Source organism: Sus scrofa, chromosome 7 (assembly GCF_054392235.1).
Source record: "Sus scrofa isolate SSC_HxYL_T2T_F1_AM1 chromosome 7, Sscrofa_HxYL_maternal_Yorkshire_Landrace_v2.0, whole genome shotgun sequence".
Classification (NCBI taxonomy): Eukaryota; Metazoa; Chordata; class Mammalia; order Artiodactyla; family Suidae; genus Sus; species Sus scrofa.
This window is the reverse complement of record NC_139389.1, coordinates 62,159,889-62,185,288: the sequence shown is the minus strand read 5'-3', so window position 1 is coordinate 62,185,288 and position 25,400 is coordinate 62,159,889. Positions and strand designations below refer to the sequence as shown.

The window sequence follows — 25,400 nt, the reverse complement described above, 5'->3', positions numbered from 1 at the left end:
CAAGTGGCAGGGAGGGTTTGGGGGGCTTCCTCACGTGGCCAGGATCATCATTAACTCCACTTCCAATCCCTCTGCCCTCTAGGGGCAGTAGCGGCGGGGGCAGTGGGGCTTAAAGCTTGGTCTTTTTGGTGACCAGCTGCCACCAGGAGCCACCCAGAGGGGTCTCTATCACCCATGAACAGGAGCTCAGTGTCAGGAACTGGTCAAAGACCAAAAATCAGCCAGGGGGGTGGGGGGTAGGTGGCAGAGCTCAACACTCACCTAAGTGCAGACCCCAATTGCTGCTCCTGCCCCAAGATTCAGCCCCTTCAACAGCTCCAACTCCCCAGACACAGTTACCCCTCCTCCCAGCCCACGTCCTCCGCGCCCTCACATCACCCAGCCATCAGGGTGTGCCCCGGATGCGCAGGTGGCAGAGCCCTCTGGGTCCCCACGGCCGATGGTCAAGGCCTTGGCACCAGCAAGACAGTGACCAGGGGTGGACACGCCCCTCTGCTTGACCAGGTGGAGCTGGGCCAGATGGGTGGAGGGCCCCACCCCTCCACCGTGCCACCCGCCCCCTGCCCCTCCCTCCTGTGTGAGCAGCGCTGGTGCAAGGTCAGCAGGAAGGGCAGGTCTCCATCTGAGCAGTGCTCACTTTCTACTCTTCCCCACTCTTCCTGAAGCTCTCAGGTAATCTTTAGAAAAGGAAAACTCAATAAAGCCATTTCTTTGGCAGGGGTCCTGCTCTATTCCAGTCCCTCAGCTGCACACCTGTGTTGTTATTGTTATTAATAACACTTGCAGGAGTTCCCGTCATGGCACAGTGGTTAACGAATCCGACTAGGAATCATGAGGTTGCAGGTTCAATCCCTGGCCTTGCTCAGTGGGTTAAGGATCCGGCATTGCCGTGAGCTGTGGTGTAGGTCACAGATGTGGCTCGGATCCCATGTTGCTGTGGCTCTGGCGCAGGCCGGTGGCTACAGCTCCAATTAGACCCCTAGCCTGGGAACCTCCATATGCCACAGGAGTGGCTCTAGAAAAAGGCAAAAAGACAAAAAAAAAAAAAAACAATAACAGCAAAAAACACTCACAGCAGATAGAAGTTCCCGGGGCAGGGACTAAACCCCCGCCTCAGCAGGGACCTGAGCCGCTGCAGAGACCACGCAGAATCCTTAACCTGCTGTGACACAGGGGGAACTCCCCATGTTTAATTATTTTCAACCCAACGCCCAGGGTGATGGTCAGCAACCTGCCTGGTGCCAGCTGGTCTCCTGCAGGCGGGGGCACCTGGCCAGCTCCCACCAGCACCACCTGCCTCTGCAGGGCTCCAGGCTGGCTGCAAACTCAGGGAGATGGGGAGGGACTAGCTGGGCAGAGCCGGGGGTGGGGTGGGGGGTAGTATCTGGCTCCTGTGCTCACCTCTGACCCCTGACTCCTGCTCAAGCTGAAGGCAGCCTAGGCCCCACTTCCTAGCTGGGTGACCTTGAGCCTCAGGGTCCCTCCAAGCCAGTAAGTCTGGGGAGTCCTATACCACAAGGTGGCTGCTGGGGAGGGAGCTTGGGCCCCTGGCGTGATGGTTCCCATCTTGTGGTGACCCTGGGGCGCTACTGGAGGCCAGGGTCAGGGCTGAAAGGGGGCTGCAATTCCCGCGAGAGAGCAGGAAGGGGGAGCTGCCCACCCAGACCCGAGGCCCAGCAGGGATAGGGCCCAGCCTCTTACCTGTTCCTCTGTGGGGCTGAGGCCTGGGGTCCGGACCGGGGCGTGGGGCACCCCAGCACAGCGCCCTCGGTTCTCTGGGAGCGGCCGCAGGGGCAGGCCAGAGCACAGTGCGCGCAGGCTGCACATGTCTGCAGGAGACCCAGGCGGAGCGGCTCTTCGGAGGCCAGAGGGAGACAGGGCTCCAGGTCCAGCTGGGCGGGCTACTCTGGCTCCAGGGCCACCTCCTCCAGCCCCTCATTGGCCCCAGGCCTCCGGAAGGGGCAGGGCAGAGGTCAAGGGGTCATGACTCAGGCTGCCACCTGCAGTTGACTTAGGGAGGGCAGGGTTTGGGGGCGGGGGGGAGAGGCTGGCTTTCCACTAGGACCCTGGGTGAGGGGCTATCTGTCCCTCAGTGATGTGCAGCCCCAAGGGGCTCTGTCTTCTAGGATGTAGCATAGGGGTTTGCCCTGCGGTCTTGTGGCACAGTCACAGTTACGTGGGCAGGTGAGGTGGGACTGCATCTTGATGACGAGGGACCAGCAATAGTGACCCTGGTCCAGTGTGGTACCCCTGTGTCCTCCCCCCTCCACCTGTGTGATAGATGTGCAGTGGCAGGCAAACCAGCCCTGCCCACAAATCTCTGCAGGGGCCCTGGAGATGCCCACCCCCGCCTACTAACAAGCCGAGGGAGGTGCCAAGCGAGGTGCCAAGGGGCCCGGCCCCAGCTTCACCAGGACTCACAGTGTGGTCTTGGGCAAGCCCCTCACCTCCCTTTACCTTAGTTTCCACACCCATGAAATGGGATGGTGGACCCCACGGTGCTGGCTGATGGTGCCCTGGATGGCACACCATGCTCACAGAATAAAGGCCAGGCGGTGTCAGCTGCTGTCACCTGGTCAAGTGCAGACCCTACTGGGCCTCTCGCATCCCCCTGGATCAGGATGGGCCCAGGACCACGGGTTGGCAGCCAGCAGCTGAGCTGGGCTCACACCCAGGATGCTGCAGCTCTAGGGCAGCCACTTCCTGGCCATGTGGGTGGCACCTGGGCCTCAGCTGCCCCATCCTAGCACCACAGGCCAGCACTGCAGAACCTGGCCCTGCCCACCTGGCACCCCCATCCAGGCACACACTGGGCCCCGATCTTTACTGTGTCACCAGCAAGCCCCCTGACCTTCCCAAGCCAGGCAGGACTTCCGTCCCTCGGACCATCAACCCAGTACCAGCTTCCCCTCCAGTCCTTCTACCCGCTCCCCTGGGGCCTTCTGAGGCACCCTGACATCTGACCCCTCTACTTTCAAAATATAACTTGGACCCTGAGACCACCCCACCCTGGTCCATGCACTTAATCTCTCCCAGAGGCAGCACCCCCTCTGGTCCCCCCATCCCCCCCTCTTAGTCCCCACCCCATCCCCCTCTTGTCCCCACACCATCCCCCTCTTGTCCCCACACCCTCCTCGACCCTCCAGCAGCACAGCTGCAGGCTCTTAGGACAGCCCACGCCCAGGGGTGTGGCCCAAGACCAGCTGGGACCAGACGCCCCATCTGCCTCTCCAGCCTCTCCCATAGCCCACCTCGGATCCACCTGTCTGCCCACTCAAGGAGCACATGCATCTCCACGTCCACCCAGATTTGAAACACATGGGCAAATCCTCACTTGGGGGCTTCTCTGAGTGTGGCTGAGGTGTGGCCCCCAAACTCCATCTGGGATAGAATTAGTGTTTCCTGGAATCAAGAGAAGGCAGCCTGAGGCTCTGCGGGAGCAACCCCAGGACCCAGGACCCCAGGCTGGGCGTGATGAGCAGAGGTGCTATGGGGCCATCGGGACGGCCAGCCTGACACAGAGGCAGGTGGCCCCCAGAGGGAGGCACCCAATAGAGCTCCCGCCACAATTCCTCACCACAAAACTGCAAGCAAACATTAACGGTTTGTTTGAAGCCTAAATTGTCCGGCAGCTTGTTACTTGGCAACAGCTACCAGAAGGGCCTCACCTCCGCAAGGGCTGTTTCTCCCACAGCTCCGCCCGTCTCACCTCAGCTACTGGCATCTCCCGGGGCCGGCCTGCCCACCTCCCTCTCTCCACTTTTTTTTTTTTTTTTTTTTTTTTTTGGTCTTTTTGTCTTTTTCTTGAGCTGCTCCTGCAGCATATGGAGGTTCACCAGGCTAGGGGTCGAATCAGAGCTGTAGCGGCCAGCCTACGCCAGAGCCACAGCAACTCGGAATCCGAGCCGCATCTGCGACCTACACCACAGCTCACGGCAATGCCGGATCCTTAACCCACTGAGCAAGGCCAGGGATCGAACCTGCAACCTCATGGTTCCTAGTCGGATTCTTAACCACTGAGCCACAACGGGAGCTCCTCCACCTTTGTTTTCTTCATCGCTGGTTTACCACCTGCCATGATCAGACCTGTTCACTCCTTCTATGACCTCTGCTACCTGTCATGTAACCCCATGAGGGCAGAGAGCCTCACACAGGTGGGTACCTGGCGTCTGCTGAATGAGTGAGTGAATGCATGTGAGGCCCCCCGAGAGAGGGCAGAGGCTGCTGGTGGCATCTTCCGGGGCAGCTCCTGAGGCCCTGGGCCTCTGGGGAGGCATACTCCCCCTCCCACCCCAGGACTTCCCCACCCTGGGCCTCTAGGGAATTTCCTGGCCGCAGTTGGGTTGAGATGTTGTCCTCATCTTTGGCCACCAGGTAGCAGCACAGGGACAAAAACTCCTGAGCAAGGACACTGGGGGCTGAGACTCCACGGAGATGGCCAGTCCTAAAGCAGGTATAGGGGAGTTTGGGGCCGCTCTGGGTGTGGGTAACCGGGAATCCTGGTCCTGGGCCCAGAGCAGCAACAGCCCTGCCTGGAGGCCATTCTGGGGGTAAACTGGATGCTCCCCCAAGGCTCTATCCAGGTTACCTGGAAAGTCATAATAAGGAGCTCCTAGTTTAGCAGTAGCTGTTTCTCACGACTCTGCCATTTATGATGTATCGTCAGCTTTTGGAGCCATATCTTTACGTCAGTCGAATGATTATTTACTTAATATTCTTCTTTAAAAAGAAAATAAACATAATGGGAAGTACTTTTTATATCACTGTCTTAAGGGAAACCAGAGTCACTTGCTGGAAACAAGCAGTAACTGTAAAAATGAACTAATCACCTACATTAATCACCTTCACCTGCCCAAACATCTCCTGTGTCTCATTCAGTTCCCATGGCACCATCAAGTGTGTCTTAGTTCTACCCCTCTGCACAGAGAACTGGGGCAAAGAGAGGTTGGGCAACTTTACTGATCTCACCCAGCAGGTAAATGGCACCAGCAGGATTGGAATCATCAAATTCTTTAAAAGTAGTGTCAAAATGTACCCTTTCCACCAACAGCTTGTCAGTGTGGGCTCAAGCATGCAAACACGTACACACACACACCTGCTCACACAGCAGCAGCTGCCCCTCAGGTGCCCTGCAAGCCCAACTTCTGGAAGGCAAGACCCTGAGGTCAGGTTGGGTCTCCCCAGGCCACAGGGAGCTGAGCGTGAGTCTCTCTGGACTGCCACTCAGGGTCAGCAGTGAGTTGCAAATGTTCCAGGGAGTCTGGAGCAGTTGTGGGGGGACCAGAGGAGGCACAAGTGTCTGATGCCAGAGGCTGAACTGAGACCCCACTCACCTCCCCGAGTCTGGTGGAGACCTGCAAGAGCCAGGAGTCAGGCAGGACTGGAGACCGCAACCCCACCCCGCGTGGAAAACAAGGCCACACCGTGGACTTGCACTGAGGAAGGCCCTTGGGCATGATTCTGAGGATGAGGGGTCCTGGGGAGTCATGTACAGGACAGGCGGCCCCTCCCCCGAGCCAGCCCTTGGACCCCTGGCTCGTAAGGCAGGGAAAAAACAGAGGACACTGTGCTCCCCCGACCCACCCACAGGCTTCTGTAAACCTGGCTTCTTGGCCATGCAGGAGGACAGCGCCCCCCAGGGCGTGGGGGGAGCGGAAGAGGGTGGAGTCGCGCCTGGGACAGGGCTGCCTCCAGCCAGTCTCCACCCTTTGCGCCCTGGACCACTGCCAGGCCAACTCGCTGGCCCAGGTGGGAGCTGGGCATCCTGGAGGAGGCCAGCCGATTCGCCCTCACCAGCCTGCCTGGTCCCCAGCAGGCGCCGCCTCACCCCCACACCCAACCCCCCACTACCGGGCGATCAGGGCAGGCAGGTGTGAGGTCCAGTCCCTGGGCTAGGTGGGGGTCCTGCATCTCCTCCCCTAACCCCTGTGGGGTCTTTGAGAATCCCTGGAGTCCTGCCTTGGAGACCAAGTAGACAGAGCCCAGGGAGGAAGTCCCTGTGCTTGGGGTGGGAGGGGACCTGGACATGAGGTCAGGGTGGCCCACGGGGTGAGGTGAGGCTTGTTTTAGGGCAGCCCTGACCCACCTGGCTGGTCTGGGTTGATGGATAAGGGTCCCTCCACAGCCTCACCTGCTGGGCGAGCTGGCCCGACCCTTTCAGGCCTCTGTACTCCCATCTATAAAATGCACTGCTGGAGTTCCATGGTGCAGCAGAAACAAATCCAACTAGGAACCATAAGATTGTGAGTTCCATCCCTGGCCTCGCTCAGTGGATTAAGGATCTGGCATTGCTGCAGCTGTGGTGTAGGCCGGTGGCAACAGCTCCGATTAGACCCCTAGTCTGGGAACCAACATGCCACAGGTGTGGCCCTAAAAAGACAAAAGGCAAATAAAATAAAATAAATATATAACACACGCAGCTCAGGTTCTTCTTTAAACAGGGCTTCTGGGAAGATGGAGTTACCCTAAGATGCCTCTGAATCCTGTGGTTGAGGGGCTTCTTCTGCCCTTGGGAAATCGCTGGGGTCCTGGTGAGCCAGGCAGGGGAGGCCACCTCAGTGCTCTTCCCAGTCACTCTGCTGCTCACACTGTCCCCTCCACATCTAGAGACAGCTCCCATGACTTAGCTGAGCAGTTTCCCCGGTCACAGTGTGGGCTGTAGTCCTAGCATCTGTGGTCATGACACTCTGTCCACCCGCTCTCTCATGGACCTGGGATCGGGTAGGCACAGTGGCTCCAGGCCCCCAGGGCTCAGCCCCAGCTGTGGGGGTGTGCATTGCAGGTGCAGGGGAGGGCCTGTACAGAAGGAAGCTGCATGTGACCTGTTCTCCCCTGCTGGACAGGTCTTTCCTGCCACCCCCTCTACGGAGGTTTGAGAGACAGGAATCTAACCAAAGTCCTTGTCACCATCTGTCCTTTGTCCGTCTGCCAGTTGAGGGGGGTGCCCCCCACCCCTCTTCTTGGCCTTTGCCCAGGGCAGGCGCACCTGGGCCCACTGGCCTCGTGAACGCCCCCCAGCAACAACTATCCCACCTCACTGCGTCTGGTCTCGCAGCCCCTCTAGAGCCCTGCTTCCCCGGCCCCAGGTGGCGATGGGCCTTTCCTCTGCTTCCCAGAACCATGCTTCTGGAACCAATGAGGCTGTGCCAACTGCTGGGGAGGGGGGAGGCGCACAGCTGGGCAAAAAGGGGACCCTCTGTCCAGGGCCTTGGGATACGGCCTCAACAGGGCCCTCAGCATCTGTGTGGCCCAGCGGGGTGACCCCAGTTGGAAGGCAGTGGGCAGTGGCTAGGAAGGGCCGTCGATCTTGAAGTAGGTATTCCCAGACACTAGGTGACACACAGCGCTTATGAGAAAACAAGACAGGCCCCTCCTTACAGGGCCGACCAGCCACACATCGGCCCACACACCATCTCAGCAGTGATGAGCTGGGAGTAAGCTGACGGAGGCAGTTCACTGACCAGGCCCTCTTTCTGAAGGGACATTTGTGTTGAGATCTGAACAATGAGAAGAGCTGACCCTAAAGTTGAGGTTTCTGCAGGCTCATCCATGCAGGGGTCAATGCAAAGTCCCTGAACTGGAGGCACTTAATGTGTTCCCAGCCAGCAGAACGCTGGGGGCCGGAGCTGAAGTACACGGGAAGGGTGGGGGCGCACCTGGGGGCCCTGGGGATGGGGACAGGCCGTGAGCCAGCAGGATGCCACGTGGGCTTTACCATCACCACGGCAGAGGGGGAAAAGCCTGTGACTGTCCCGGCAGAGCCGCCAGGGCTTCAGCGGGAGTGACCTACCCGGTCAGGGTCCCACGGGGGTTGTGGAGCGAAGACAGGGGGAGAGGTCCTCTTGTGAAGATGAAAATGAGGCAGGAGGGGAGTTCCTGTTGTGGCGCAGTGGTTAACGAATCCAACCAAGAACCATGAGGTTGCAAGTTCGATCCCTGGCCTTTCTCAGTGGGTTAAGGATCCAGCGTTGCCGTGAGCTGTGGTGTGGGTCGCAGACGCGGCTCGGATCCCACGTTGCTGTGGCTGTGGCATAGGCTGGTGGCTACAGCTCCGATTCGACCCCTAGCCTGGGAACCTCCATATGCCATGGGAGCAGCTCAAGAAAAACACAAAAAGACAAGAAAAAAAGAAAATGAGGCAGGAGGGCTTTTGCTTGCCAAAGGCTTGGTCACCAGTGGAAACGTCCCTGACCCGGGGCCACCAGGTCCCCAGGAGACTGAATGGCCAGGCAGCTGGTCTGACTGGTCTGATCTTGTGTCACCAGCCCAGCTAGAACTTATTAACCACACAACGTGTGTCATAACCTCTGCTCACTGGCCAGGGGGTCACTGGGCAGAGTTTCCCTGGAGCGGTACAGCCCCTTAGGGTGGGCGTGCCAAGGACCCTTTGTCAGTTTCTCTGTTCTTGGTGTCCCCATGTGGCCTGTGGAACAGTGAGGCCGGGTGGGCTCACATGCAGGGCAAGTAGGAGACCAAGAGGCCGTGGTCTGGGCTCAAGCCTGTTTCTGGCCCTCCCTTGCTGTGAGGCCACAGCATGTTTCTTTGCTTCTTTGAGCTTCAATTTTCCCATCTCTCACTGGGGATAACAATAGGCGTTATCCTACTGTTGTTGCAGGACTTACGTACAGGGAGACAGGACTCTGAGGCCTTTTTGCCAGGAAGTAGCATTTATTCATGCCGGCACTGGCTCAGCAGATTCAGATCCAAAGGCTGAGCCCCGAACGCAGTGGGGTGTCACCTTATATACCCCCGTTAGTCTTTTTTCTGTTACATCTAAGTCCCTTTGTCCCCCTTATAAGGTAACATATATTCTGTAATTTGTGGGGGGGGCAGTTATAGACGCACTTGCGCCCATGGATACAGGTTATGCTACATTGTTGCAGAACTGCACATGCGTACACAGGTGCTGATGTTGCGTGCTGCCTTCCCTTTGTTCTGGGAGGGCCCTCCCCCTCCCCCTCCCCCTCCCCACTACATTCCCCCACCCCCACCCCCGATGCTCTGATCCCTTTCTCAGGGTCAAAGAGCATCATCTCGGGCTAGGGGTTTGTATTTCCACAGCATCATCACATGTGTGGCCGTCTTCCTGTTGATCAGGGTCTCAATGAGACCAGAGACAGATCTTATAACTAGAGGAGCCAGACAGGGTAAGATCAGCCAGCATCCCACAATCATGAGCACAATACCTATGAGAGTTTTGAATCCCCCAAAGGTTGAAAACCATCCCCCGAATAGCTCCCTGGGGTTCCAGCCCTCCCCAGTCTGTATGGGGGCATTAGCCACTTTTCTGATGTTTGTGGTTATGTGGCCATTGTCGTCTATCTGGAGGCAGCAGATGGATCGATTAAATTTTCCACATACTCCTCCTTCTTCTGCTAATAGGTAATCTAAGGCTAGGAGGTTCTGTATAGCTATATGCACTTGTGATTGTTGTTTTGTCATGAGTTCCAGGGCCGTGGCTATTTGGTTAGTAATAATTTCCAGTACCACCTGTTACCTGATGATTCAATTGAGCATATATGTAGGGGTTCAGTAGCCCCAACTCCCATCTTGTGCCCAAGTGGCTGAACCACATATCCGAATAATTCTCCAGGGTGGCCACTCTTTTTTTCCCCATATTTGTTGTCCTCCTATCATAGGACTCCTTCTGGTCTTAACCTTTAGGCTCTGATAAAGGGGAACCCCTAATTTTTCCTCCCTTCTGGTTAGGCAGGAGGAAAAATCCAGGTTGGATTATTCCAATGGTGTAGCTCCCTTTCCATTGAGTGGGGAGTTGTGTATATGCTCTTTTTCCACATATCCAAAACAGTCCATCAGGTGCCCTCCAGTGCTTGGGGTCACTAAGAGTAAGGGTGTCCCAGTATTTACTAATTTCAGGTATGCCATGGAATGGATTGGCCTCCTCCTTAGCATGTATAGTACAATTGACTATGGCCTAGTAGGGAGAAGATTGACACTGGGAGGTATTAACCACAGAGGCCAGGGCCCAATGCCAGGTAGGAGTGTTTGGCCACCACTCAAAACTGGTAGAGTCCCAAGAAAGCCTTCTTTTGCATGGAGTTCCTCCTACCCATTGTCTATAACCGGGACTTGTTCTACTAATGCACTCTTCTCCAATCACCTCTGAGGCCAAGACCCAGTTTTGGGGCTGGTTGTTTTCTCTCTCTGTTATGGAATGATTCCATTGGAGTAAATGGAGTGCATCTAGACTGGTCTCCTTCCAAGGCCATTCTTCACTCATAAGGGCCCCTCCACAGACACAACACTCAGTGACATTGAACTCATGGGCAATCCTTTTAACTAGGTCAATGAAAAGGTTCTTCTCTAGGGTAGGGAAGTCCTAGTCTGGACCCAGGTCCTTCCTGAGTTGGTCACAGACTGGGCTGGACCCCGGTTGTGGGGGCCTTGGGCCTGCCTGTTGCCTGTTGTTTTATCCTTTGCAAAGTTTCTCTGGTTAGCTGGGCCTGGGCATGATCCTGAATTCCCCCTCCATTAGACATGCCCCAATGTCTGTCGTATGTCCAACAGGCCCAAGCCTCTGTACCCCTTCTCTTCGGGCCCTGGCAAGTGTGGCCCTCTGGGTATTTTGTCTTTATCCATCCCATCCAATATCTTTCACCATTATGTGTGCAAAGGGTGGGAGCAGTGCCTCAATAACCAGCAGCTAGTTGCTAGGCATAGGGGGTGAAGGACAATCCAAACTTCCCTCAATACCAAATCTTCCCCATACACTTATTCAAAGGTGTGGAATTTGAGTCTACAGGAGGGGCAAAAGGGGCCCAGACCAGAAGCAACCAATAACAACAAAACATCTCAGCCAGAAGATGAAGCAGAGCACGGGCAGGAACTTTTTGCCACATTTCCAATCAGCCACATTTCCATTCCTATGGCCAAGATTTGGACAATGGCCACAATAACAGACAGGTACAAGGGGTGGCAGTGCCTCACCATAAGGGGACCAAAATGAGGAATGGACACACTCTATTTATCCCATCATCTTGTGGCTAATTCCTCAAGCTTGCACCATGCATAGACTAGTCAGCCTCCAGAGCAGGGCTGTCGTCCTCGCAGGTCTCTGCAGCTACAGCTTGCTTCTTTCAGATGGTCAGCTTGCATGGTGTCAGAGAGTCAGGGATGCACTCCCAGCCTCATGATGCTGGTTTTACTCTGCTGTGGTGGATCCAAGGAGCCACTGCTGCCACCTTTATTGCAGTAGGGGTGGATAAAATGACAGTAAATTGGCCCCTCCAAAGAGGTTTCAATGGCTGGACATTCCATTCTTTTTACCCAGACAGCACCCCCTGGCTTGAAGGGGTGGGTGTCTGTGATTAGGCTTACAGGTAATCATTTCCTAACCCATCAATGGAGGGTGGCCAGGGTGGAACCTAGTGCCTGCATCTGCTGCCTCAGGGTGAGGTCCCCTAGTTCAAGTCGCCCCTTATACCCTTACTGGGGGGGGGGGGCACCCATAGAGGATTTTATAAGGAGAAAACCCAGTCTGTTTAGTGGGTGGACCTAATTTTTAGCAAGGCTACTGGCAAGAGCTGGCCCCAATGCAGGTGCGTCTTCTGGCACAGTTTGCTTAATTGCAGTTTCAGAGTCTGATTCATCCATTCTATCTTTCCCGAGCTTCGGGGCCAATAGGCTGTGTGCAACTTCCAGATGATTTTTAATCCCTTTGCCACCAGTTGTACTACTTTTGCCACAAATGCTGGTCCATGAAATCCAGCCAACTGGAGAATATTTCATCCATGACTTCATCACAGCATGATCTGGCTGGCCTAGCCTGACAAGTAGCAGGGTTGCAGGGTTTCGGGTCCTTACCACCTCCAGGCGAATGCGTGGGTTTTCACATAACATTCCCTGAGGTTTGACCAACCGGGCATTGGTCGGCCACTATTGCCCCTGATATTCCATTAATGGCAGCACCGAATGGGGCACCTGGACTGTTAGTTTTTGTCCCATAGTCAATTTATCAGCTTCCAACACTAAGAATGTTGTGGCTGCAAGTGCCCACAGGCAGGGTGGCCATCCCTGGGCAACAGAGTCAGGTTGTTTGGAAAGATATGCCAGTGGATGACGCCATGACCCCAGCATCTGAGTTAAGACCCCCACTGTGACCCCAGGGTGCTTGTGCATGCACAAGAAGAAAGGCTAGGCCATGTACGGGAGTCCTAGGTCAGGCACATTGGTGAGGACTCGCTTAATTTCTTTGAAGCCCTTTAATTCACTCATTCCCACAACAGAGATTCTCGTTTTCCCCGCTTTGTGGCCTCATAAAGGGGTTTTGTCAAAATGGAGAAATTGGGTATCCAGATCCTGTAGAAACCTGTGGCCCTGAGAAATTCCCGAACCTGGTGTTGGGTGGAAGGACCAGGATTGAGCAGACAGCCTGCTTTTTTTTGCCTTTTCTAAGGCAGCTTCCGCGGCATATGGAGGTTCCCAGGCTAGGGGTCTAATCATAGCCTACACCACAGCCACAGCAACACAGGATCCGAGCTGCATCTGCGAACTACACCACAGCTCACGGCAACACCGGATCCTTAACCCACTGAGCAAGGCCAGGGATCGAACCTGGGAACTCCAGTATTTAACTTTTTCTTGGCAGATCTGGGCCTTTAGCTTTCCCAACAGGTCCCATCCCATCAAAGTCACAGGACAGTCGGGGAGGTATAGAAATTCATGAATGACTTTATGTCCCCCCAAAGTGCATGGTCTAGGCAGCAGGAAGGGGCACCGTGTTTGGTTGTCTGTGGCCCCTACGATGATGGCTCATCTCTGTGAGAGTGCGCCCATAGGCTGAGTTACCACTAAGTGTTGTGCCCCAGTATCTACCATGAAGTCAATGGGCCGGCCCCCTGCATTTATTTGGACCATAGGCTCTTGGGGGCCTAACAGAATGGAGCCCAGTCTGTCTTAGTTTTTCTCATAGTTTCCCACAGCAGCCAGCCCTACAAATCATTTTTGGGGGCCCCATGTGGCTGCTGGGCCGGCTGATATCTGCCCGGGACCACCTGACCTCTTCCCCTCTGTTTGAGGCCTGATCAGGAATCATCTGAAAATTGGGGGCACTCATTTTTCCAGTGGCCTTCCTGGTGACAGTAGGCATATTGGTTCTGCCCCAGTTTTGGCCCTGGGTGAGACGGTCCTCCTTGTTGTCCCCCTTTATGGCCCTGGCCTCAGCCTCCACCCTGTGAAGCAATCTTCTGTTTGCTTCACTAAGGTAGCTGCCTGTCGGCTCGCCCCCTTTGTTTGCATTTTTTTTTTCTTTTTTGTTTTCAGCCTTTAGTGCTGCCTGGTCATGGCTGACAAACCCTTTGGTTGGTACCTCCAGCACCTGACTAGCATTCATACCTGTAAAGCCCTCTAACTTCTGGTGCCGGTGTCGGATGTCCCCTTGTGCCTGGCTCATGACGGCTGCATTGGCCATCTGCTGGTTTTCAGCTCCTTCTGGGTCAAAGTGGGTATAGAGGCAGAATGCCTCTCACAGCCTTTCATAAAATTGGCTTGGGCTCTTTTCAGGTCCCCGGAGCACTTCTGAGGCTCATGTTTATAGCCTTTTTCTTCCTTTTTTTTTCTTATATGTTGCTTAAAAGAGCCCCCTGGTGGCATTGGAGTATTTGAAATCCCCAGGCCTTATTAGGGTTCCACTGGGGATTCTTCAGGGAACTGGCACTGCGCCTAAGCCTGCGCATTTATTGTCCCTGCTGGGGCATTTTTTTTTTTTTTTTTAACCATTTTAAAGCTGTCTGAGTAATTCGGTGCCTGTTCTTTAGTGCTAAACAGTCAGGAGAAGCTGACAGCAATCAGTCCATGTAGGCTTGTGGGTATGAGTGATGGACTGCATTAGATCAATCATAGCTGAGTCTTCTCAGTGTAGGAGGGAGTATGCTTTTTCCAGTTGAGGTCAGTGGTGGTACACAAAAACACATTGGCCTCCTCAAGTTTGACCCTCTTGATCAAAATAGGTAGGCCCTCTAGTCTTTCTCAGTGGCATCTGTAGGGCCCCCTGGCACCGTGGTGGAGAGAGGCTGTCCCTGCTGGCCTGGCCTTTTGGTTGCCTTCTGGCTAGAGTATACAGGGTTAACACTGGAGGCTCGAGAGAGTCTTACTGATAATGTCATGAGTGAGTCAGGGGAGGGTCTGCTCTCTGGGGAGGCAGCCGCCTCCAGTACAGCCTTGGCTGCTGGAAGTGCGGGTGGCAGCAGAGGGTACAATGGTGCATAAAGTGTGGGAATTTCTTCTGGCTCCTCAGGTAACATGGGCTTTTTGGGTTCTGGTTGGCATTTTGAGTGAGCTACTATCTGAGCCATCATGATTTTACAGTTTTCTTCCAGACAGGCTTTTAGCCAGGGTGGCCGAGAAAGGACAATGTCTTGCCAGCAGTCAATGCAAGAGAACTGGTCTGGGTGCCCTGGGTTGCCCATAACGACTCTAAACACTTTGCTAACTAGTTCTTTATCTAGTGACCCTTTGGAAGGTCAGTCCACCCCAAACAAAGACGAATCTGTCTCAAAGAATGTCCAGAGTTTTCCAGGAGTCAACTTAATACTGTAATCTCCTGAATATTTCCTCCTGAAAAAAAAAATTTTTTTTTTTTTATTTTTTCTAATTTTTTTTCACTGTACAGCATGGAGGCCAAGTTATACTTACATGTATACATTTTTTTTCCACCCTTCATTCTGCTGCAATATAAGTATCTAGACATAGTTCTCAATGCTACACAGCAGGATCTCATTATAAATCCATTCCAAGTTGTATCCAATAACCCCAAGCTCCTGATCCCTCCCACTCCCTCCCTCTCCCCCCAGGCAGCCACAAGTCTATTCTCCAAGTCCATGACTTTCTTTTTTGAGGAGATATTCATTTGTGCTAGATATTAGATTCCAGTTATAAGTGATATCATATGGTATTTGTCTTTGTCTTTCTGACTTATTTCACTCAGTATGAGAGTCTCTAGTTCCATCCATGTTGCTGTAAATGGCATTATGTCATTCTTTTTTATGGCTGAGTAGTATTCCATTGTGTATATATACCACATCTTCCGAATCCAATCATCTGTCAATGAACATTTGGGTTTCCATGTCTTGGCTATTGCGAATAGTGCTGCAATGAACATGCGGGTGCATGTGTCTTTTTCAAGGAAACTTTTGTCCGAATATATGCCCAAGAGTGGGATTGTGGGGTCATATGGAAGTTCTATGTATAGATTTCTGAAGTTATCTCCAAACTGTTCTCCATAGTGCTGTACCAGTTTACATTCCCACCAGCAGTGCAGGAGGGTTCCCTTTTCACCACAACCCCTCCAGCACTTGTTATTTGTGGACTTATTAATGATGGCCATTCTGACTGGTGTGAGGTGGTATCTCATGGTAGTTTTGATTTGCATTTCTCTTATAATCAGTGATGCTGAGCATTTTTTCATGTGCTTGTTGGCCATCTGTATATCTTCCTTGGAGAACAGTCTATTCAGGTCTTTCACCCATTTTTCCATTGGGTGACTGGCTTTTTTGCTGTTGAGTTGTGTAAGTTGCTTATATATTCTAGAGATTAAGCCCTTGTCCATTGCATTGTTTGGAACTATTTTCTCCCATTCTGTAAGTTGTCTTTTTGTTTTCTTTTTTGTTTCCTTTGCTGTGCAAAAGCTTTTCAGTTTGATTAGGTCCCATGGGTTTATTTTTGCTCTTATTTCTGTTGCTTTGGGAAAAATATTTTTTTTTAACCATACACTCTAGGGGGGTTTGTTTACTTTGGTGTCCACCCATTTCTTCCCCCAAAAGCCGGCAGGCACACCCAAGGAGGAGAAGGGGAAATGGAAGTAGTCAACGATTGCCTTGTCCATCTCTGGCTGTTCTCCCAGGAGAGATATTTCAGGTGCCTCTTAGCATCAGTGGGACTGTATAAACCCCAACATCAGGACCCCTCCATACAGGGCCACCATAAGCCATACGAGGACCACCACGGACCTGCGGATGGGGACTCAACACTTGCTTTGGCCCATCTGGTCTCAAGTTGGAACTCTCCCATCGTCCGTCTCATTCACTTGCATTCACACAACATCTGCAACTGGCCGCCCAGCGCCTTAAGAGCTGCGGTTTCGTCTGTTTCCTCTACGAGAACTCCTGTGAGACTACTAGGGCAGCTCTGGGAGGTGATCAGGCTCCGCTTCTGCCTCTGAGGGTCAGGACAACAAATTGAACCTGGGTTTTTACCAGTCTGATAGGCGGTGCTCTCTTGGCTGGTTCCAGGGCCTCACTGGGTTCCGTTGTGTTCCCAGGGTCTTCATCCCAGCGTTCGGGGAGGGCTAATCCCCTACAAATCAATCGGTCTGAGGGTGCCAGGGGAGGTCACCTCTCCCTGCATCCCAGGGGTTGTACTCTGGTGACAAAGGAGGTGTAAAGGAGGTCTCCAAATCCTGGACGAGCCCCCAAGAAATGCTGCAGGACTGATGTACAGGGAGACAGGACACTGAGGCCTTTCTACTGGGAAGCAGCATTTATTCATGCCAGCATTGGCTCAACAGATTCATGTCCAAAGGCTGAGCCCCAAAATAATACCCTCCACTATTTTCTTTTTTTTTTTTTTTTTTTGTCTTTTGTCTTTTTAGGGCCACATCCGTGGCATATGGAGGTTCCCAGGCTAAGGGTCTAATCAGAGCTGTAGCTGCCAGCTTACACCACAGCCACAGCAATGCCAGATTCTTAACCCACTGAGCAAGGCCAGGGATCAAACCCACAACCTCATGGTTCCTAGTCGGATTCGTTTCCGCTGTGCCACAACGGGAACTCTCATTTTTTTCTTTTACACTTTGGTCAGTTTTTCCCCCTTATAAGGTAACATACATTCTGTAATTTCTGAGTGGACACTTATAGATGTGCTTGCACCCTTGGGTTCAGGTTATGTTACTCTGTTGCAGAACTGCACTTGCACACACATGCTGATGTTGCATGTTGCCTTCCCTTTGTTCTGGCAGGGCCCTTCCCCCTCCCCACTACACTGTTAGCATAGGATAGGACAGCAGTGCTCACCCCAGGAGTAGGTGTATCAGTGAGCACATACAGCCTGCCCAGCTCCCCAGCCTTCCTGCCCACGCCTGCGCCACCCAGGATCTGCCAGCCAAGTGCAGGGTAGGCCTTACACTGGCCACTGGGCCTGCTCTTGAGTTTGGGCTGCTTAGTGGACCCCCACACCATGGGCAGCGCACCCTTTTGCTTCTGGCCCCTTCACACCTGCTTGGTTCTGAGCTCTTTCAAACAACCAGCTGTTTCCCTGCATCTCTTGTCTGCCTGCTCCCTGCCTGTGTCCCTGTCCTGGGCCTGCCCACTCTGTTAGAAACAGAGAGGGAAGGAGGCAGAGATGGAAGCAATGAGATCTCAAGCAGGGTTACTGACCAACAGAGGGGGCCCCCCTAAGAGCACTGAGCAGAGAGCACTCAGAATCCCTGCAGCTTAGGGAGCAGCTATTTATATAGGAATAGTTTCTATTTTTAGCATACCTCTCCAGGGAGTAAGAAACAGGGAAGGTACAAGTTATGTTGTTACAATTTAACAGTTTCTCCAGCTATTTTTTGTCTTGCAACTTTGCCTTTCATTGTGCTCAGTTACCACCTAACATACTCCAGGGGCCCTGGGCAGGGAGGCCTGGGAGGTTGCAGGAGAGGGGCTTGGACCATGGGAGATTTCAGGATGTAACTTGACCCTCAGGGCCCCTGCCTCCAGGTATGCCAGCCCAGGGATGGCCGAGGCAGCCCTCTTTGGCCCTCCTGGACCCATCTGTCCCCCTCCATGGCCCACCTAGCTCATCCTGCTAGACCCAGAGTGAGGGCAGCCCAGCTCGCAATCACTGGCCTAGGCTATTCTGGGCCTCCTGCCTCCCTCCCACTGGCCCCTGGGGTCTGGTAGGACCCACTCTGCTGAGAGCTGTGTTCTGGCCAGGAAATGAGAGTCCTACGCAAGCACTGTTGTTTCCAGAAGGCACATGCTCCTGAGTTGAGGGGCCCTGGAGTAGAGGTGCCTTGGTTTGCTCCTCGTGTCACCCCGTACTTTGAGGGGCTCGCCAGGGTTGCTATCTTCCCTGCCAGCCCATCTGGTGACAGTGGCCTTTCTGGGACCTGTCCATCTGCCAGGATACAGAGGTTCGAGTCTTGGGACCACTGATGACCCACAAGACACAGGCAGGCCCTGAGGCTGTCACAGGTATGGCAGGCAGCCTAGACAGTGGCCTTCAGGCACACAAAGGATTCTGGAGGCCAGGGCAAGGCCTGTCCAGCTGGCATGGATTCATTCAGCCAGCCTCCACCAGACACTGCTGCAACTCAGTGGTTCTCAAAGCATGCTCCTGGACTGCTAGAAATGCAGATTCTTGGGCCCCGCTCCAGACGTATTGGGCCAGAACCCCTGGGTGTGGGCTAGGCCATCTGTGTTTTAAGAGGACCCCTCTGTGCCTAGGTTTGCACCTCGGTTCTACTTGCTAATGTATATCCTACTAAGGGCCCCTCATAAACCCCTTGGGGCCATGAGGCTCATCTTCCTCTTATTCTTTTTTTTTCTTTTTCTTTTTGTCTTTTTGCCTTTTCTTGAGTGGTTCCTGCGGCATATGGAGGTTCCCAGGCCAGGGGTCTAATTGGAGCTGTAGCCACTGGCCTACACCAGAGCCACAGCAATATAGGATCCAAGCTGCATCTGCAACCTACACCACAGCTCATGGCAATGCCGGATCCTTAACCCACTGAGCAAGGCCAGGGATCACAGGGATTGAACCCGCAACCTCATGGTTCCTAGTCGGATTCGTTAACCACTGCGCCACGATAGGAACTCCTTCCTCTTATTCTTCCTCTTATTCTTAAGAGGACATATCATGCTATGTAAATGGCGTGCCTATCTGCGCAGGTCTGGTGTGCCTAGACCAACACATTATGTCCTCATTCAGCTGACCACATGAATAACTTATGCCTTTAGGTCTCTGTTTTTAAGCTTAAGTCATTTGCCAGCACTATGACTATTTTTCAAGTAGGAATATGGGGTAAAGTAAAGCAGGACAAGATGGAGTTTTCAGCATAGAAAATGGAAGCAAAGAGGCTAAGAAAATATTGCAGAAACATGCCTCCCAATAGGAGACCAAGTTTGACCAGACAACTGGTCAAAACACGAGAACTGGGTATGGGATACCAAGTCCACAAGGGCAACTGGTCAGCCTCCACAGACAGGGTCCTGGGGAAAATGTCTGCACAGATATCTGGTCGACCCATGCAGAGCAGGTCTGGGAGACAGCATCTACCAGGACAACCGGTGGAATCATGTGAAACGGGTCCAGGATACCAAGTTGGCCAGGACAATTGGTTGACACCAGCAGACCTTGTCTGAGAGACCAAAACCACCCAGACAACTGGGCAGCCTCCATGGATCAGGTCCTGGAAAAAAAGTCCACATGGACAACTCATTGACTGGTGCAGACCAGGTGCAGAGCAGCCAACTTGTGGACCCTGGCAGAACGGGTCTGGGAGGACACATCAGCACAGATAACTGGTTGACTCACACAGACCAGACAACTGGTGAACCCTGGAGGCCCATGTCCAAAAGACCAATACTACATGATCAACTTATCAACCTCCATGGACTGGATCCAGGAGACCAAGTCCGCCAGACATCTGGTAGACTCACATGCACTGGGTCTGGGAGACCAACTCTGTGTGGCCAAATGGTTGACCTCAGTGGAACAGGTTTGGGAAACTAAGTGTGTGTGGACAACTGGTCAACCCACGCAGACCAGGTCCAGGGGGGCCAAGTTGGCACATACAACTGGTTGACTTGCTTGGACCAGGTCTGGGAGACCAAGTCCACAAGGACAATTGGTCGACACTGGTGGAGTGGGTCAAAGAGATCACAACTGCACAGAAAACTGGTTGACCTCCGTGGATCAGGTCCTGGGAGAAAAGGTCCACATGGACAACTTTACGACCCATGTAGACTGGGTCAGAAAGACAAAGACCGTGAGGACAAATGTCCACCACCAAGGACCAGGTCTGTGTGACCAAGACCGTGCAGAAAACTGGTCAATCCACAGACCAGGTCCTGAATAATGTACACACAGACAACATTTCAACCCATGCAGACTTGGTCCAGGGGACCGAGTCCGTGAGGACAACTGGTCAACCCATGTGGACTGGGTCTGGGGGCCAAGTAGGTTCGGATAACTGGTCAAGCTACGTGGACTGGGTCTGCAAGAACAAGGCCACATGGACAACCCCCACCTACCTTGTCCAGGAGAAGAAGTCCCTGTGGAAAACAGTTGACTCATGCATACTGGGTCTGGGACAATTTGGTTCAGATAACAGGTCAACCCACAGAGACAAGGTCTATGAGAACTGGACAGACTGGACAACTGGTCCAGGAAACCAAGCCTGCGTGGACAACTGGTTGACCTCCATGGACCTGGTGCTGGGGAAAAAGTCTGCACAGATATATCTGGTCAACAGGTATGGAGCAGGTCTGGGATATCACGTCCACCCAGATAACTGGTTGACCCCAGAGGACCAGGTCTGAGAGACCAATTCAGCGTGAGCAATTTGTCGACCCCCACAGACGGAGTCTGGGAGGCCAAGTCTGTGCAGCTAACTAGTCAACCCCAGTGGAACAGGTCTGGGAAACCAAGTGTGTGTAGACAACTGGTAAACCCAGGCAGACCATGTCTAGGAGGCCAAGTCGGCATGGATAACCAGTCAACATCAACCTGCATGGACCAGGTCTGGGAGAGCTCCTCCGCACTGCCAACCTGGTACGGGAGAAAAAGGCCGTGTGGAAAATAGTCGACCCATGTACAGTAGATCTGGGAGAACAATTTGGAGCAGACAACTGATCAACCTGTGTGGACTCGGTCCAAGAACCAAGTCTGGCCAGACAAGTGGTCAAACTGTGAGAACCCGCTCAGAATAACTGGTCAACATTGGCAGACCAGGTCTAAGAGACCAAAACCACGTGGGCAACTGGTTGACCTCTACAGACCAGGTCCTGGGAAAAAAATCCACACAGACAACTTGTCAGCCCATGCAGACAAAGTCTGGGAGACCAAGACCTCACGAAAAAATGTCAACCACCGAGGACTAGGTCTGCGAGACCAAGACCATGCAGACAACTTGTTGATCTCCATGGACCAGGTCTTGGAAAAAAAGTCCACATGAACAACTTGTTGACCCAGGTAGACTAGGTCCAGGAGACCAAGTCCACCTGGCTAACTTGTTGACCCCAGCAGAATGGGTCTGGGAAGACAAGTTGGCACACACAACTGCTCAACCTGCCCAGATGGGGTCTGGGAGAGCATATCCTTCTGGACAACTGGTAGACCCCTGCTGACCTGGTCTGGTAGAAAAAGTCCAAGTGGAAAACAGTTGACCCATGCTTAATAGGTTCAGGAGACCAAGTCCAACCAGACAACTCATTGAGCCATGAGGACCATGTCTGGGATACCAAGTCCACAAGGACAACTGGTTGACATTTATGGACATGTTCCTAGGGAAAAAGTACACACAGATATCTGGTGGATCCATGCAGAGCAGGTCTAGGACAGGTGGTCAACCCTGGAGGACCAGGTCCAAGAGACCAGTTCCATGCTAGCAACTTGTCAACCCCCCATGGACTAGGTCCAGGAGACCAAGTCCTCATGGACATCTGGTCGACCGTGGTGGAATGGGTCCTAGAAACGTAGTGAATTTGGATAAGGGTGAAACCGTGTGGACTGGGTCCAGGAGACAAAATTGGTATAGATTATGGTTGACATGCATGGTATGGGCCTGGGAAAGCAAGTCCACGTGGACAACAGACCCCCCACCTACTTTGTCTGGAAGAAAAAATCCCCACAGAAAATAGTGGACCCATGTACACTGGGTCCAGGAAACTAATTCGGTGCTAACAACTGGTTGACCTGCATGGGCCGGGCCCGTGAGACCAAATCTGACAACTGGTTGAACCATGAGGAATGGATTCAGGATATCAAATCTGTGAGGACAATTAGTCATCACTAACCCACTGGATATGAGAGACCAATTCTGCACGAGCAACTGTTCAAAATTCCTGGACCCGGGCCTGGAGAAAAAGCCCATGCTAACAATAAATCTTCCTGTATAGACCAGGTCCGAGAGACCAATAGGGCACGAGCAACTGGTCGACCCGCTCGGACAAGGTCCAAAAGACCAATATACAGTGCAGACAGCTGGTCAATCCCCATGGACCAGTTCCTGGGGAAAAACTCTGCATGGATATCTGGTCAACCACTGCAGGACAGGTGCTGGAGAAAACATCTGTCTGGACAACTGGTCAACCTCTGCAGCATGGATCCTGGAGAAAAAGTCTGTGTAGACCACTGGTTGAAGCTGGCAGAATGGGTCCTGGAAACCAAGTGTGCATGGACAACTGGTTGACCCCGAAGACTGGGTCCTGGAGACCACGTACACATGGATAACTGGTAGACCAATGTAGAATGGGTTCAGGAGAAAAAGTCCATGCAGAAAACTGTTGACCCTGGAGTTCCCGTCGTGGCGCAGTGGTTAACGAATCCGATTAGGAACCATGAGGTTGTGGGTTCGGTCCCTGCCCTTGCTCAGTGGGTTAACAATCCGGCGTTGCCGTGAGCTGTGGTGTAGGTTGCAGACGCGGCTCGGATCCCGCGTTGCTGTGGCTCTGGCGTAGGCCAGTGGCTACAGCTCCGATTCGACCCCTAGCCTGGGAACCTCCATATGCCATGGGAGCGGCCCAAGAAATAGCAAAAGACAAAAAAAAAAAAAGAAAAGAAAAGAAAACTGTTGACCCACATGGACTGGGTCCATGAAACCAAATCTGCATGGACAACTTGTTGATCCATGTGGACCAGGTCCAAGAGACCAATAACACATGGACAACTGGTCGACTTCTGCAGACTGGGTGCTGGAGAAAAAGTGCACATGGACATCTGGTTGACCCATGCCACGTGGGTCCAGGAGTCCAAGACCACGTGGAGGACTGGTTAACCCCAGTGGACTATTTCTGGAAGACCAAGTCCACCTGGATAACTGTTCAACCCACGCAGATAACTTGTTGACACCAGCAGACCGGGTTTGAGAGACAAGTTCTGTTTAGACAGCTGGTCGATCCCTGCTCTTCTGGTCCAGAAAACTAAGTGCAAATGGACAACTTGTCAACCCATGCAGACAGGGTCTGGGAGATCAAGTGCATGCGGATAACTGGTGTACCCCTGCAGACTGGTAGCGTGAGACCAAGTACATGTGGACAACTGGCCCACCCAAGCAGACCAGGACTGAAACCATAACCACAAGGACAACTGGTCGACCTCCGTGGACTGGTTCCGAGAAACCTATTCCACTCAGACAACTGTTTGACCTGTGCGGACTGGGTCTGGTATACCAAGTCTGCGAGGACAGTTGGTCAACACCAGTAGACTGGGTCTGAGAGACCAAAACCATGTGGACAAACTGGTCAACCTCCATGAACTTGGTCCTGGGGAAAAAGTTCACATGGACAGTTTTTGACTGTGCAGACTGGGTCTGGGAGACCAAGTCTGTGCAGCCAACTTGTCAGCCGCAGCAGAATGGGTCCAGGAAGCCAAGTCAGTGCAGACAATTGGTCAACCCGCACGGACCAGGTCTGGGAGAGCAAGTCCTCACAGACAACTGGTAGACCCCCACCACCTTGTCCAATAGAAAAAGTCTGTGTGGAAAACTGTCAACCCATGCACAATGGGTCTGGGAGACCAAGTCTGACCATACAACTGGTCCAATCATGAGGACCAAGTCCAGGAAACCAAGACCATATGCACAACTGGTCAAACTCTGCAGACATGTTCCTAGGGAACATGTCCACACAGATATATGGTTGACCCACGTGGAGCCAGTGTGGGAGACCACATCCATATGGACAACCGGTCAACTCCAGAGGACCAGGTCCAAGAGACCAATTCCATGTGAGCAACTTGTCAACCCCCATGCACTGGGTCTGGGAGACCAAGTCCACATGGACAACTGGTCGGCCTGCTTGGACCAGGTCTGTGAGGCCAAGTCCAACTGGACAACTGGTTGAACTGTGAGGCCTGGATCTGAGATACCAAGTCCATGAGGACAACTGGTCAACACAAGCAGACTGAGTCCAAGAGACCAAAACCACGTGGACAAGGGGTCAACCCCAACAGAAGAGGTCTGGAAAACCAAGCATGGTGGACAATTGGTCAACCTGCACAGACCAGGTCCAGGATACCAAATTGGCATGGACAACTGGTCAGCCCAAGCAGACTGGGTCTGGGAGATCAAGTCCCTGTGGACAACTGGCCAACCTGCATGCACTAGGTCCAGGAGACCAAGTCCTTGCAGACACTTGTTGAACCCGGTGGACCAGGTCCAGGTTAACAGATCTGCGTGGACAACTGGTCCACCTGTGCACACCAGGTCTGGGAAACCAAGACCGCATGGACAACTGGTCGACCCTGGCAGAATGGTTCCAGGGAAATCAATGTGTGCAGAAAACTGGACAACCTTGGCAGAACTGGTCCAAGAAACCAAGTATGCATGAACAACTTGTTGACTCACCTGGACCAGGTCCAGGATACCATGAGGACAACTGGTCGACCTCCATGGACAGGTTCAGGGAGACCCATTCCGTGTCGACAAATGGTTTACCCATGCAGACCAGGTCTGGGAGACTGTATCCGCATGAACAACTGTTTGTCCCCAGTAGAGTAGGTCTGAAAGATCAGTTCCACATGGAGAACTGTCAACCCACATGGACTGGGTCTAGGAGACCAAGAATGCTCGGGCAAATGGTTGACCCACACAGACCAGATCTGGGAGAACAAGACCGTGCAGACAACTGTTCAACCCACTCAGAATGGGCCTGGGAGACCAAATTTCAGAGACAGCTCATTGACCCCAGCAGACCAGGTCCAAAATACCAAGTCTGCACATACAACTGGTCTATACAAGTGGATCATGTCCAGGAGACCAAGTCCACGTGGATAAATGTTCGACCCCCTTGGATCAGGTCCCAGGAGATGAAATCCGTGTGGACAACAGATCAATCCCTGCAGATAGGATCCAGGAACAAAAAAATGTGGATACCAGGTCGACCCACACGGACCCGGTCGGGGAGACCAAAAACACACAGAGATCTGGTCAATCCCAGGATACCAGGACCGGGAGACCAAGTCTGTGCAGACAACTGGTTGAACTTGGTGGAACAGGTCCAATAGACTAATTCTGTGTGGAAAACTGGTCAATCTGTGTGAAACGGTTCTGGGAGACCAAGTCCCTGCAAACATATGGTCAACCCTGGTGGACCTGGCCAAGAGAGAATTCCGCACCATAAACTAGTCAACCTGCTTGGAATGGGTCTAGGAGGCTAAGTTTGCATGGTCAACATGTTGAC

General features: G+C 53.1%; 2 protein-coding genes across 21 annotated transcripts in view; both read right to left on the bottom strand.

Moving 5' to 3' along the window:
* The window catches only part of UROC1 (urocanate hydratase 1), a 43,449-nt gene extending 35,223 nt beyond the window's left edge, over positions 1–8,226 (bottom strand). For 2 of the 20 annotated variants that reach the window (XM_084966397.1, XM_084966389.1), the window contains exons 1-5: positions 7,790–8,226; positions 6,131–6,369; positions 3,252–3,402; positions 2,458–2,611; positions 1,702–2,010 (exon numbers count right to left, since the gene is read on the bottom strand). Coding sequence is in view for 16 of the 20 variants with exons in the window: in XM_084966389.1 (XP_084822515.1) it covers positions 1,702–1,827 (126 nt within the window). In the remaining 4 variants the exon portion in view is untranslated. Of the gene's footprint in view, positions 1–261; positions 408–1,701; positions 2,011–2,447; positions 2,612–3,251; positions 3,403–4,588; positions 4,720–5,095; positions 5,355–6,085; positions 6,370–7,789 lie in introns of those variants that run through there. The other 18 variants (XM_084966399.1, XM_084966395.1, XM_084966398.1 and 15 more) reach the window with 16 other exon arrangements.
* A 7,772-nt stretch (positions 8,227–15,998) lies between these two features.
* RCCD1 (RCC1 domain containing 1) overlaps positions 15,999–25,400 on the bottom strand; it is a 35,919-nt gene continuing 26,517 nt past the window's right edge. The window contains exon 7 of the mRNA XM_084968544.1: positions 15,999–16,173. Within this exon, the coding sequence (XP_084824670.1) occupies positions 16,133–16,173 (41 nt within the window). The 3' untranslated portion in view covers positions 15,999–16,132. The remainder of the gene's footprint in view (positions 16,174–25,400) is intronic.